General features: G+C 40.0%; 1 protein-coding gene across 1 annotated transcript in view; it reads left to right on the plus strand.

Annotated features, from left to right (window-relative positions):
- rexo1 (REX1, RNA exonuclease 1 homolog) overlaps positions 1-10,012 on the plus strand; it is a 13,400-nt gene extending 3,388 nt beyond the window's left edge. The window contains exons 3-17 of the mRNA XM_020602708.1: positions 6-1,276; positions 1,403-1,504; positions 2,478-2,688; positions 2,921-3,069; positions 3,238-3,375; positions 3,637-3,760; positions 4,645-4,770; positions 5,406-5,546; positions 5,681-5,794; positions 5,971-6,044; positions 6,410-6,520; positions 7,334-7,449; positions 7,636-7,774; positions 8,461-8,581; positions 9,847-10,012. Coding sequence (XP_020458364.1) covers positions 6-1,276; positions 1,403-1,504; positions 2,478-2,688; positions 2,921-3,069; positions 3,238-3,375; positions 3,637-3,760; positions 4,645-4,770; positions 5,406-5,546; positions 5,681-5,794; positions 5,971-6,044; positions 6,410-6,520; positions 7,334-7,449; positions 7,636-7,774; positions 8,461-8,581; positions 9,847-9,935 — 3,026 coding nt within the window. The 3' untranslated portion in view covers positions 9,936-10,012. The remainder of the gene's footprint in view (positions 1-5; positions 1,277-1,402; positions 1,505-2,477; positions 2,689-2,920; positions 3,070-3,237; positions 3,376-3,636; positions 3,761-4,644; positions 4,771-5,405; positions 5,547-5,680; positions 5,795-5,970; positions 6,045-6,409; positions 6,521-7,333; positions 7,450-7,635; positions 7,775-8,460; positions 8,582-9,846) is intronic.
- Positions 10,013-15,300: the final 5,288 nt, after the last annotated feature.

A 15,300-nucleotide genomic window follows, 5' to 3' on the forward strand; every position in this document is an offset into this window, starting at 1 on the left:
ACAAGCTGTTAAGACCGAGGGGAACAAGACACGCATACCAACAGTGTCTGATTTGTCAGACGAGGAGTATATTATAGCTGTGAAAAAGCCACGGCTGCAGAATGCGGACACAAATAAGTACACTTTCTCTGACTCTGATGGGGAGAGCTCTGGAACAGAGTACCGACCCACCTCTCTTAGCAATCTCCAGCAAAGAAAAGGCACCACTTGGTCAGTGGGAGGTGCTTTTGGGAAGGAGAGAAAAGAGAGAACTGGAAGTATGCACAATGCACTGACACAGAAAAGTACAGTGGACTTGACACAGGACTCGGACATCCAGGAATATATTAAACAGAAGGACAACCTACAGAAAAAGAAAGTGACTGGTGGGACTAGCCATGAGAAAATTGCAAAAAAATTACAAAAACTTGAAAAGGAAGTAACAAAAACATCTGATAGCAAGAGTGGCAGTAAGGACAGAGGTTCAATAAAGAACACAAACCAAGACTTTGCAAAGAAGGAGAACAAGAGTCATGGAAAGAGAGATGATAGGAAAGACACATTTAAGGTTAAAGTATCTGATAAAGTTCATAGAGGAGAGAAGAGAAGTGATGGTAAGATCAAAACTGTGGAAAAAGTTAAAACAGATTCTAGAAATCAAAGTAAAGATGCAGAAAATGGTGCAAAGGAAAGTAAACTTTATACATCAGACAAGGAAAAGGAACACAGAAAGTATAAAGACCACCAACTCAAAAATGGCAAATTTAATAACACTTTAAGTGAAAAGAATGTGAAGAAAATTAGTAAAAGCAGTTCTAGTAGTGGGAGGAGTAACAGTAAAGGCAGTTCTGCAAAAGACATAGATAAAATGAATCAAAATATCAAGTCACCAAATAGGAAAAGACATGAGGAGAAACGACAAAGTCTGAAACTGAGCCATGCTGATCTGTTTGGAGATGAGAGTCCAGATGAGGCTAAACCAATGGAGGTGGACAATGATGATGATGATGATGAAGCAGAAGAAGTGCTGGTGAGGAAATCGGCTGATGCTTTAAAGGGGAGACGACTGAACAAGAGGAAAGCATCAGAACTGATCATGTCATGCTCTCACAATGAGAGCGGCCGCGGTCTAGAGGGCAGCAGGACAGGCAAGGACGAGGTTGATGATGTTGAAATCGACTTCTTCAGTCTCCAGGATGACCTGGACTTTGACTCAGACCCTATGGAGGAGTGTTTGAGGATCTTCAATGAATCCAATGATGTGAAGAGGGAAGACAAGGGAAGGCAAACTAAACAGGTATTAGTGTTTTGTTTCTCGCCTTATTGCTGAACTGTAGTTTCCCCACATACTGTTATTCTTAGTCATATTTTCTAATGCCAGCTAATGGAATTTGAATCAACATGCCGTGTTGTACTCCCTTAGCCCTCTAAGGATTCAGAGGAGGAGAAAAGCATAGAGAGCACTTTAACCACTCTTTTCCCCGGTCAGAAGAAGAGAGTCTCCCATTTTGTTGCCAAAGGAAATGTAAGTTTGTCACCTTGACTTTTTTGTCTTTCTATATTGCACACTGGTGTCACAAAGCAGGGGGAACACACAATATCTGTTCTTGACTGTGTATGGATGTGTGCTGGAAAATGAACGGCCTGTCTTTGAGAGCATGTATATGGGAGCCAAAGGCGGTGGCAGCTCACATGAGCAGCCTTACAGCAAACAAGGAAGGAAACGAAAAATTGATATGAAAACAATGCAAGCAGAGGCAGAGGTGCTGGGGTTTTCCAGTCAGTCCGATTTGACGGTAAATAACCAGCTGTTGGTGTTTCCACAGGGGCAGCGAGCTGATCATTTGAGATATTGGTAGCCTGATCAGTTGGCTGTTTCCTCCACCGGATGGTCAATATCTAGACTATATCTTCAGATCTTTAGTAAAGGTCCAGTGGGTAGGGCCTTTTGTCCATGTAAAGTTGAGGTATAATAATGTAATCAAATTGAACTTGTTTAAGTGGATGATGAGCTTTTTGTATTTCTCAACTGTCCATAATTGAAATGACAGTTTTACTCATATAATGATGTCTTATTGATCTAAACCAAGTGAACAAACTAAAAATAAAATAAATTCAAAGCTGTAGAAGTTCTGGATCAGTATAAACCGTGATGAAAGAATACATGTGATGTCAGACAAGCTGTTAAACTACTGCCTATTCACAGTGTCACATAGGAAATGCATACAGTTGTGTTCTGTTTTACACCGTTGTGTTCTGTTTTACACCACTAGACTTTCAGTCAGAAATGCTTTTAGAGCATGACAGGAAGGTAGTTAATGCTTTTAGAGCATGACAGGAAGGTAGTTAATGCTTTTAGAGCATGACAGGAAGGTAGTTAACATGCATTTATTTTCATTATTTTGTGAATAATATCTTTACCTATTTCGTCAGCACCACACTTTCTGCATTAAGAACACTGTGGTCAGTTTTCAATAAAAGTGGTTCCTGTTTTTCAGACTGATACACCTTCTAAGACGGTGGTGCGGCCGTACAAGAGACCCACAGCCCAGGAGGTCTGCTACCAGCGCATGCAGATGGCACAGCAGCAGGCTGCTCAGCTTTCTGCTTCAGTCAAAACTGCCTCACAGAGCTTCAGCCCCAGCTTCTCTGGGGAAAGGAAGAGAATAGCACACCGTCCCAACCCACAGATAGCAGCCCCCAAAACAAGTATGAGTGCCTGCACTGTTCATTATTTGTACCATGATTCAGCGTTCACTATTATTTTGACAAACTAAATTAAAAAAGAAGAAAAAACTTTCACTGTGTTCCTTGATGTTTCTTGTTGCTATGTTAAAACAGACGCAGTAGTCTCAAATTCTCTTCTGTTGGAGTTAATATTGAACGACTTTCACTTTTAAAGACTGAAGTCACATGTATGTCTGTGTGCTTGAATGTGTAGGTCTGGCAGACACTAAACCAACTGCCAGTCAAGTATCATCCCCGAGCCGGACTCATCAGGCTGTCAAGGCTCAAACCACTGCTGGTATTTTGTCAAAGACCATGTCCACTGCTACGCAGAAGAGGCTAGCACACACACCAACCATGAAGGTATCCAGCATTTTCTGTAACCTAATATTTCAGTTAGAAATTTTGTCATACCCATCTTACATCTTTTCCTGATTGTTTGTGTCTGCACATCCCTGTGTAACCTTGATGTCTTGCAGAGGAATGATTTCTTAATCTGTAAAATAAAATTTTTTTTCTTTGTTTTTCCAGAGTACTTCAATGAAGCGCCCTGTTATCCCTGCTGAGTTTGGGGCCAAAGTCCCTACAAACATTCGTCAGCGCTACCTCAACACCTTCATAGATGAATGTGTCAAATTTTGCCCGTCGGAGGACTTTGCCTTCCAGATGGTATGAATAACATCTGTTTTGTACCACCTGCACTCTAGGCTACTATGACTTGGTTTAACAGAGTGATATGTTCTTTGTTTAAGATCGATTTCGTCTTATCTTATTGGTTATAACTGTGCCTAATTTGGAAATGGCTTGAGAGACGATGGTTCCACATAAAAAAAAAAAAGCGTTTAAACACACTCCTTTTGTTCCTAGGAATAATCTGTAGCAGAAGAAATGGAAGTTTTGACAGTAACAGAAATGCAATTCTTGTTTCAGGCCCTTGATGAGGAGAAACTGGTGTATGAGCGTAGTAGCAGCAAGAACATCTACCTCAATGTAGCTGTCAACACACTGAAAAAGTTGCGCAACAAGAGCAGCTCCTGTTCATCGCCAGTCACCAGTATGTCAGCCCCTGTGTAGTGTGACATATAACATTTGCTTTGTCAGTGGTTGTTTTTTAACATTCATGAACAAACCTACACAAAACTAAGGATTGCATCAGATTCACCAAATAAACTGATAACTGTGATACATCAGTTTAAGTCCTCGCATGTACAGTACAAGCATGACAATTTGTTTCAAGCATTTGGCATGTTCGGTAAAAGCATGACAATTTGTTTCAAGCATTTGAAATTAAAGATGCATCAATCAATTGAGATTGGAATTGTTCAGTTTTTAGCTCTGAGATATCCGATTCTGTATCATATTTACACACACAATGGCCCACATTGCACACACAGTGGCACAGGCCAAAAGCATAGCATGTGCAGCATGTAGCATCTCATGTGCCCCTCAGGCTGGGGTCACACTTGTTACCAGGTGCATGTTCACTCATGCATTGGAAGCATTTGGTGTACAAAAAGCTCACAGAGGAGTGTATAGCCACAGTAAAACAATATCCAAATCTCTGACCAATAGTACACAATGAGGGAATTGCTAGCTACACTCGAAATGCCTATGTACAGTGGTAAAACATAAACACACTTTAAAAAGAACTGCATGTTCAGTAGAATTGATGTACTGTAACAGACATTCTTGTATTTCTATTACCTGTTTACATTTGGAGAAGCGCAAATATTGCACTTCATTTTTAGCTGGAGGTTTGTAAAGAACGATGTGAAACTTAAAAATTTTCATTCATGAAAAGTTACAAAAATGTTTGTGTATGCTGTCAATTACTGTTATTAGAAAGAAAATTGCAATTGATGTATCTCTACTTGAAATGAAATGTTGTTTTCCTGAGTAAATTTTCAGTGGTAACCTCCGTACGTGTGTTGTCAACAGAGGAGCCCGGGCCAGTTGCTAACAGGAAGGCCCAGTCCCATGAGGATGTTCTAGGGGGTCGTCTTGCTGCTACAACCAGCTTCACCATCAACAGGATGGGTAAACAGCAAGAAGAAAAACTCTCCGGTAAGGAACAAGTTTGACTTCACCATTATCCTTTTTATGAGCTAAGTGCTACCGAGGGGGTTTAGTCATGATGACATGAAGGATCATGTTGATAGTGTTTTCAGTCCTCAGTCAGTTTCTCTGACTTGTTAATCAGCAGGATTACAATGAGAGAAAGATGAGAAGAAAGTAAAGGAACCTTTGTGACAGGCAGAGACTCTTGGACTTTTGTTTACTCAGTGATGTGTTGAAACAGCTTACAGTAGTAGCAGCAAACCTGTTCAAAGCTATGCGACTACCTCCAGGTCCTTTGTACAGCGAGGTACCTGCCCAGTGACCAGCTGTGCAAGGGAACATGTTTACAAGACTAGAGTTGTTGAAAGGACCACTGCTTTGTCTGACTGACAGGAAAGCCAGTGACCACAGTGGAAATCATCTGTGTTTATAGCGGTTCCAAATGGCCGCTCTAGAAGACAGTATTTCAGGCCCATGACATCCAGGAGGTCCTGCTGGTCCTGCTGCCACCAAGAGACGTTCCTCCACATGCAAACAGACTTTTTATTAACTTGTTCAGCAACCAAAGCAGTAAAAATCTGCTACTGCGACAACTACTGTGTAAAGACATTTGTTTTACCTGTCGTTCCGTCTCTCTGTAGGAGCCACACTGTACAGGAAGCTGAAGGCATACCTGATGACAGAGGAAGAGCTCCTGGAACACGGCTACCCGAGAGCAAGCCCGAAGGGTGCGGGTAAAGCCTCTGTATTCAACCCTGGGGAGAAAAAGATTGTTACAGATCGTAAGTATCGTCAAGGCCCCACAGCACTTTCTGATAATTACTAATTTCTAATGACTATTTCTAAATAAATGTGGTAATATAGTAGTTGGTCCAGTAATTATTTGACTTTGACAGGCTCTGCAATGTTTTTGCAGCATTCAACAAGATATGCTGTCGATGTGGAGCAGAGTATAAGATCAATGGCAATGGCAGCTGTATACGGAAAGAGGAATGTAATTATCACTGGGGACGTTTACACAGAAATAAAGGTAAATTTGCTACAATTATTTAGTGTGAATGGTTGATAATATTATAAATGTGCATTTTGTTCTTTTTGCCTTGCAGTTTATAATGCCAGATCTAACTCAGCCTCCGTCCTTTTTGATTGCCTTCTTCGGTGTCTTGTTTAACAATGTCTTTCCTGACTTGTTTCCATCTCTGTCAGTTGCTGGAGGCTGGGAAACAAACTACAGCTGCTGTGCTGCGGCCGTGGGTTCTCCGGGTTGCCAAGTTTCCAAGGTATCATCGTAACACAACAAAGTAGAAAATGAAAACATGCTTTTAAAAGGATTTTTAGGTCTGAATAGATTTACAGCTTGGATTGTTAAGATTTTATAACACCTTGAACTGTGTTTTGTTTCAGCTTAAGGGTGACTTTTAACCTGCTATATTTCCCCTAAAAGTGGATATGGAGAATCTATAGCTAGTGCTAATTCACTACTATCACTATCTCTGTTGGGTTCAGTTTTCTAAACAAGCAGCTTTGTGCCAATAAGTTCTGACATAGTGTGTGTTCAGTGCTGTCTTCATAACTTCTGCCGCTACCAGAATAAATACTTGTGGCCACATAATGTGTTTAGTTGAAATATCACACATTCCCCCAGCAACATGTGCAGGATGGGCGTAAAGAGTCACTGGACAACTATGTCTCAACGTTCAGTAAATCTCTGCCACCGGACGGAAATGGAGGTGTGTTTGCATTGGACTGCGAGATGGTAAGTGAGACTGAAGTTTTCAGATATTGCTGCCGGAATGCATCGGAATGACACTCCTTTTTTTTTTTTTTTTTTTTATGTGAGTGATCAGCTGTAGGCCTACATGGCACCAGCAGGGCACAGGAAGGCTAAACTTTGGCACATGCTGACTAGTTGTGAGCCTCACACGTGGCTGATTTGTTCGCTAGTGCTGGTTGAAATGTGAATCAACATGAAGCAGGAGGAGTTCAGAGAGCATTCAGTAGGTTTAGAGTCCTTTTAACGCTTTTGAGTAGAGAACATCTACTTACTTACAGCTTTATGAGGCATTTGATGACTGGTCATGACAAATATTAAGGCCGAGGGGACAAATTTGTTTTTCATATTTTGTGTGGGACATGTCCTCTGGCCCCCGTGGAGATTACACCCTCGTAATAAGATTATTTATGGCTATAACATTCACCCTGTGACACCTGGCTACTTATTCACGTTATACCACACTAGAGAATAAAGTCAGTGTAACATTTGATTGTGTGGGTAATCACAGGAAAAGTGTTTACTTGGCCCTCAAAATAAGCCACAACTTAACTGTGCACACGTCATAGGTGCGCTCTGACCCTTCACCAAACAGCACTACACTTCTGAAAAACTCTAATGTAAATGCACAGTTGATCTCATTCTGTTGTGTGTGTGTTTGATTTTAGATTTGTTTTTTGTAGGCCAATTTAGTACTAGTGGGGCCAAATGAGTCACACCATGCTCATTATGTTTGATCTAGTTTACCTTCAGTATCACATTTAAGTGTTTTTTTTTTTCTCCTCTCCTTGGTAATAGTGTTACACAAAGCAGGGCCTGGAACTGACGAGGGTGACCGTCATTGATCCTGACATGAAAGTTATTTACGACACATTTGTCAAACCTGAAAGCAAAGTAGTCGACTACAACACTCGGTGAGATTGTCCCCCTGCAACATGACATTGTATGGGTCAGGTCTTTAATTTAACTTTACTGGTGATGAAGATTATTTTTAGTTGTTGCCCTGCCATTAATTGTTCTAGGTGAGCAAACTGTATTAAATTGTAGGAAAAGGATATTAGTATTATAAAGGCAGTGTGTATCTCGCACCTGATCAACAGATTTTCAGGTGTGACGGAGGAGGACTTGGAGAGCACCACCATTACCCTGAGAGATGTTCAGGCTGTACTGCTCAGTATGTTCAGTGCTGAATCCATCCTCATAGGACACAGTCTGGAGAGCGACCTGCTTGCTTTGAAGGTACACTTTGTGTAGAGAAACACATAGAAATCTGACTCCTATTCAGCCATTACGTTACGGTTATGTTAACAAAAAAATCTGAAAGCCATCCATCATTTTGATAGATAAGAAAACAGAGAGCCCCTAGCTTACAGTATGGCTACTAAAAATCCCAGTAATTGCTATGGTATTAATTAAAAGAGGAACAGATGCAGTAGATGAAGGACAATTGGGAGCTGACATTGCGTTGAACAGTCGTGGACTGTAAATGGGTTGTTCATTTTAATGGTAATTGTCTAATTTAGTAAAATTGCAGTGTTCATTTTTGCTTGTTTATGCACAGTAGCTGCAGTGTTTTTGTGGCCTCCGCTGTCACTGCGGGGAAAAAAGTCTTCTTGACCTGAAAAGTAGTTGCACATTGTCTTGTTCCATATATGAATTATTAAAAAATAAAATGAAAATCAAATGTTATTAAATAGGCTATGTCTTGTCATTAAAAATGAAAATTAAATTGATGGGCAGTAATAAATTATGACAATTGTTATGACCCTGTCTGTCAAAATGATAGACAACGAAAAGTCTAGCATGACTTCTGATAAGGTGGTATCTCTAGCTGACCCTCACTGTAAAAGGAGAATCAGGATGTTAACTGCCTGAAATAAAAGACAAACCGCTGATGTAATGCTCCCTCTGTCTCCCATTTGCAGTTAATCCACAGTTTTGTTGTAGACACAGCCGTTGTGTTCCCTCATCGCCTCGGCTTGCCCTACAAACGTGCCTTGAAGAGCTTGATGGCCGACCACCTCAAACGCATCATCCAGGACAATGGTGAGTAAAATCACTTGGAACCAGCGGAAGCTCTATTGTCACTTTATAATGAGAATTGTTTTAATTGTGTATTTTTATCCATTGATGTATGTGTTGACATATTAACTTGTCCCAAAATTCTCATACTGCAGGAAACAAAATCCATCAGTGGTTCCAGCAGTAGTCTAACAGATCAATAATAGTGATGTAATAAATCCAGTATAAACACATCCATTCCTGCATAATACTGAGATGAATCAAAGGAAATTAAGATGACATGTTGCTATAATTCACACTCATAAATGTCTTTGCATGATATTATGTCTAGAGGAAGGCCAGATCTTGTTTTCCAAGTGTAGTGATGCAGCCCAATAAATGTAGCTTTATGTGACTGCAGTGGGGCCATGCCACCAGCAGATGTCACTCTTGTGCACAGTGTTAACTGAAGCCTGTGTCGAACCCAACTTGATGAAACACCTCAACGGTTTAGAAATCCCAGTGTTTTAATCATTGGTGTATGATATGTAGGCCGTGTTCAGACTGCCATAAAGAGGCATTATTATTGGGGGGGTCTCCTCAGTTTTAGGCTCTAGGGACTGTCAGTTAGCTGGTCACCACTTTAGTCCTGAGTGAAATAGGTCAACAACTAGTGGATGGATTGCCGTGATATTTTGTAGATATTTGTGGCCCTTGGAGGATGTATCGTACTGACTTTGGTGATTCTTTGAACCTTTCCTCTGCTGCCTTCATGAGGGCGACTTTTGTTAGTTTTGAGGGAAATATCTCAATAACAGCTATTTATGTCTTCCTCAAGATGAATTTTGACAACTTTGTTGACCTCCTGATTTCTCCTACAGTACTGTCAAGTCTAAATTTCAGTTTGTTTGATACTTTGTGAACTAAAATCTGCAAAACCAGTGAGAATGCACCTCTGCCTCAGCTATGTGTTTAGTGCTAATTAGGAAATGTTAGCATGCTAACACATTGAAGTATAATGCTGCCAATATTAAACCTATAAAAATTCAACACATTAGCATGCTGACATTAGTATTTACTGTAGCTACATGCCTGCTCTGTGTGAATGTAGGCTCACAGAGCTGCTAGCATGGCTGTAGACATCCTCAACATCATAATGATAAACATAATAATAATAATAATAATAATAATAAACATAATACTGTTACATATTACCAGAATCAAATTAAAATTTTATGAGTTTGGTAATACAGTGTTCATGTAAATAAAAAACAAACAAACTGCATGATCACTTGCTCATGTCTTTCCAGTGGAAGGCCACGACTCAAGCGAAGATGCATCTGCCTGCATGGAGCTGATGATGTGGAAGATCAAGGAGGATGCAAAGGTGAAAAGATGACCTCTGATCGCTCTACTTCGCTTTCTTATTGACTTCCTGCCTTCATGTTAGTTGCCACGAGATGCAGATGTTCAGGAGGCCTGTTGAACGCATGTTTTTTTGGGGGCCGGGGGGGGGGGGACGGGGATGTTTTCAAGCCTGAGAAGAAGAGCTCACTGATGTTACTACCTACTTACTGTGAGGCCATTCAAAGCAATAGGAGCCCAAGTTATCAGTGTTTTGATTTGCTTACTTCAGTTCTAAATATTGTTAGTTTAAATGTATTTCTAAACCTTTCTAAAGGAGGACTACTTAAAACAATGGGGCATTGTCCGCTGAACAGGGATTAATATATTCATGTCAGGCTGTATCTTCAGCCCAAATTGCACTATAGAGATGCTTTTGATGTACAGGGGCACAAGTGTGAGTACCTCATCTGTGTGAAAATGCTTTCACTTCTAACACGTTACTTGTTCTTAGTTGCACTTAAGTGCATTGATCTCGTAGTCTGTCTAGCATTACCATGTAAATGCACTTGTGTTTGTCACATTGCACCTCGTCTCGGTGCATCCCTATTGAGTTAATTTTTTGGTTGGCCCTGAAACTTGATTAATCCTATAATACTTGATCATTTAAAAGACCCTTGGCAGAAATGTGAATCTCTGCTACACCCATCTGGGAACATCATTGACTGTATCACTATACTGTGTGGTTCAGACAAATTACTGACTATATCCACGGCTGTCTCTGTGTCATATAAACTGCATAAAATAAAGTGATGAGTCCTTGCGAAAGCAGATATGACATGTTATTCCTCTATAAATAAAAAAAATCTGGTTCAGTATTGTTGAATTAGGCCTGCGTTATTAGATTCAGACGGTCATCACTTAGTGTGTACCTGCTGACCTGTGCTGTTTTATGTTGAAGGTGACTGATTGAGCTCTGTAAATATGCCATGAACAATTTTTTTCAGGTTCACATTTGATTATCTTTTTCTATTAAAAGATCTTAGTTAAAAGAAGATGTTGCTCTTTCTTGAGATCCAGTCCCTATCTACACAACAGTGGTGGAATATAACTTAGTAGTAGTTTATTAAAGTATCGTTATCTGTACTTTACTTCAGTGGTTTTATTTCATGTAACTTTTTACTTTCATGCCTCTGCATCTCCAAGGCAAGTATTGTACTTCTTACTACAGCACATTAATCTGCCAACTGTAGTTACTAGGTTACAACCCAACAGTATTATAAATACTGAATCATTCTAAGATGTTTCAACTTTAAAATATATTTTGCTGCCTTAAAAATGTGAGTTAACTCAAGATGAATATTCATCCAAGTCATCTTATAAACTGTGAAAATGTAAAGCCGGACTAAGTTTTATTCGTTTAACAACAACATTTATTCGTTTAACATATCAGTTCTTCATTCAACAAGACTGAAGGGACTGAATTTGATACTAAACCTTCATTAAGGTTTGTATTGCTTTTATTATTATTAATGGAAACAACCAAGGTTTATCTGAGCATAAATACTGAGCATGTTTCCGTTCGAATATAGTGCAGTGTGTTTGTTTCTTTCCCTTGTATGTGCAAATGACGTGTTTGGATTTTTTTTCTCTTGTGTGGTTGTGTAGGCTGTTGCCCTACCAGATTTTTGTCTGGAGGCAGGTTGTGTAGTCTGGGCATATTGAAGGTATCTGAAAGTTGGCTCATCCTGCGGGGTATTGTTTATACAATGGTTTTTTTTTTGTGATTCTGATTGTCGATTGCACATCTGTTGATCCTGGAAGAGGGATCCCTCCTCAGTTGCTCTTCTTAAATGGCTTTTCCAGTTTTTTGTCCCCATTTTTCCTTATTCAGTTAGAGGCTCTAAGGACAGGGTGTGTCATATGTTGTACAGACTGAAAAGCCCCTTGAGGCAAATTTGTGATTTGTGGTGCTGGCCTATGTACAGTAAATAAAAATTGCTTGACAGTACAAATGTTTTAGGCACTAAGAACAAAGTGTGGACGCCTTTAAAATGAATTCCATACAATATTTGATATGACCTTTGGTGTGCCTTTAAAACAGCACCTCAACTCCAGACACTTGCTCACCTGGCAGGTAGCCTGTTCCATCATGGATAACTTGTCACAGTTCCTCTGTGGATTTGTCTTCTGTCTCTTCATGTACCCCTGGAGTCAGTGGACACCATCTGCTGTAGGATTTCTTGTTCTTCTTGCCACCGAAGACCGCTCTCTGATGAATAAATATCTAAATGTCTGAAGTGTCTAAAGCTTTTGCACAGAGTTTCTTTTGAAATGTAAAACAAGGGGTCTCTCGAGTGTTTTAACTCTAAAGTAATGCGTGCTAGGAACAAATATCAATCACATTTTATCAAACTGATTAAGTCGAGTGAACTCTGAGCACTTCGTTCATTTAAAGGCCTTTTTACAGGCCTACTCTGTAAATAAAATCAGTTTAAATTTGAATTTACTTGACATTAATAAAACAACCATAAAGTGCTACTTGCACATAGATGCTTTAATTCAGCAACACAACAATTAGAGGAGCCGACTGTCTGCCATACTTTTACTTTTGACGCTTGCTGATTTAATTTCAAGACTTGGATTGGAGTATCTCTTAAGGTTTTACTGCTGTTGCAGTACAAGAGTTAGTTTGGTAAAGTTTTATAAAGTTTATGCTTAATCTGAAAAGTGCTTCCACTTCTGCTTGCACAAATAGTTTTTGTCAGTGTGACAGCTTTTCTCTCAGTAAAGTGCTGAGCCTCTTGCAGTCTATATGTCCTTTTAACAGCAGGTGCAGTGGCTGTAATTCTTTCTCCAGCAGATGTGTAAATTGGAAAAAATGGGAGAGTGAGAGGCCCATCCTTTCTTCAGCATTTTTTCCTATTAAGCTTCTCCCGTCACGTCAGTATGCATTTCCCCAGGCCGGGCCACAGAGCCCAGATATTGAAAGAGCCAGTTAGCTGGGATCAATACCTACACAATGTTGCAGTGACAGGGAGGGGGGCTTCCTAGTGTTTATCGAGTGTTGCAGAGATTTTGAACATGTGGAGCAAAGCAGCTTAGAGAGGTTGTCTTCATTATCAAATTCGATCAGTGCCTGTCTTTCTCTCTCCTCCGTGATCACCTTTGACAAGTGGGGGTCATGTGGGGGAAGCTCCAGGCTGGGGCTCTGAAACTGACCCCATGCTGGGAGATGGAAAGCAGCATTATCTCGGTGAGAGCCTGACCAAAGAAACACTTTCCTGCCCTCCTCCTAAATAAACCTGAAACGATTAGTTGATTAATCAACAACTATTTTGTTAACCGATGGTTAATGGTTAAAATCATTTATTTAAGCAAAAATGCCACAATAATTTCACTGGCTATAGTTTCTGTTCTCACTTCAAATGAAACTACTTACTGCTTTCTAGATTTATAAACTGAAAGCCTAGGTTATGGACAGAAAGACCTTATTGAGAATAATCATTAGTTGCAGCTCTTTGCTGAGTGTATTGCTCATGGTATTTATAGCTGCAGCAAATCATTATCAATGTTACAGATTAATCAATTTGTCTGTAAATGTCAGATAAAAAGCAAGAAAAGTGCTCATCATAGTTTCCCCAAACCAAAGGCAACACATTCAAATGTCTTGTTTATTTACTCAACAGTCTATAACCCAAACATATTCAGGTTCTTTTTCTATGAGTTTTTAAAAAGCAGCAAATACGGCCATGTTTTAGAAGATGGAACCAGCAGAATACTGACATTTTTGCTTTTTAAATGACCACAAATATGAATAGATTATGAAAATAGCTGGTGATTAGTTTTCTGTCAGTTGATTAATCAGTGAATCAACTAATTGATTAACATCCAGTGGTACTTAAAACAATGTTTTGGGTCTGTGCACGGGGATGGAAAACTATAATTCATGCAGAATATGACATTCTGAGAGACATTTATATAGAAAAAAGGACTTTACACTTTACTGACACAATAAACTGCAGATCATAGAAAATTCATCTAGTCAAAAAACTGGGCACAAATACAGATACTTCATGGCAAGATGCTGTTCTTCATGTGGTGTCAGTTCTTCATCTATTGACAGCCTGTATTTGTGGACATTTTTATATTATTAAATGTTCTACATTTGCTGGCTCCTCTCCTTTGCCCCATGTCGTCTATCTTTAGTTTGAACAAATATGCTTGGAAGTGGACCAGAATCTTTGGGTACACATTTGCATTTGGGTTTAAAAGACAATGGCTGGAAAAAAGCCCAGGGTTTGTTTTCTCTCTGCTGGTCTGAGTTCACTCCTGCACCCCATTGTGTGCCCTTGACCCCCAGGACATCCACAGCTGCCTATCCCTCTCTCTGTCTTTAATCTACAGCACTCTCACCCATTTAAAAGACTGATCTTTACTCAGTCCCTTGTATTGATCTGCTGGTGTAGCTGCTCATTCTCGTGCTCCCAGGGGCTGCACAGGACATCAAACGAAGCTAATTGGAAGCTAATAAGACTTTCAGTAGACTTTAGACTCAAAAGCAGCTCTTAGACTTGCAGCTCTTTATTTCAGCTCTATGAACTCAAAACATTAAATTCCACTTTCTGAGCCAAAGCCATCTGTGTGTACTATATGTTTGAGACTTTGCATGTGTGTAATTGTGTGTTTGCAGCCGGGTCAGTGTCAATCTAAGTCCAGAGTGTGTCATAGCCAGTGTCAGGCCTCACAGCGTGAGCCTGGCTTAAGACTGACCCACCACCCGCCAACCTGCCTCCCTCAGGTCAAAGGGCAGCCGGCCCTATCGATTCCCCGGATGACGAGGTCTTTAGCTCCTCCTCCTGCTCTCCCCTCTCTGGCCCCTAAAAGGCATCTCAACTGTGCTTTGCATGCCAATCGATCCGGATTGGTGTCCGAGGGGGCCTTGCCTGGAGATAACTGACAACTACAAAGGTCCCCTTCTGACAGGCCCTTGTCAATACAAATTTCTGCTATTGATAAGCAATTAAAGAAAGGCTGAACATGAGGAGGTTTGATTTATTAAACATCTGTTAAACAGGAAACATTGACAATTACATTTACTATACAACTGTCTTAGAATTGCCAGAGTGTTACATTACAACCACCAACTACCTTACAACTGTCTATCTACAATATAACTATCTTAAAACAACTGTACAAGTACCTTACAGTTGTCTTAGAACTACCATAAAGCTACCATACAACTACAATAAAATAAAAATGTTGTTTGAACCCAATTAAGGGCTAAAATCATTACTTTGATAACTGCTTGCAGATGTTTTGCTATGTTATGTGGTTTGTAGCAGCTAAACTTTAATAACTGCATGTTATTTGACAGTGAGCAGAATAGGGACTGGATGTTATGACTTTCTTGCTTTCAT

This window comes from Monopterus albus, unplaced genomic scaffold (assembly GCF_001952655.1).
Source record: "Monopterus albus unplaced genomic scaffold, M_albus_1.0 scaffold58.1, whole genome shotgun sequence".
NCBI lineage: Eukaryota > Metazoa > Chordata > Actinopteri > Synbranchiformes > Synbranchidae > Monopterus > Monopterus albus.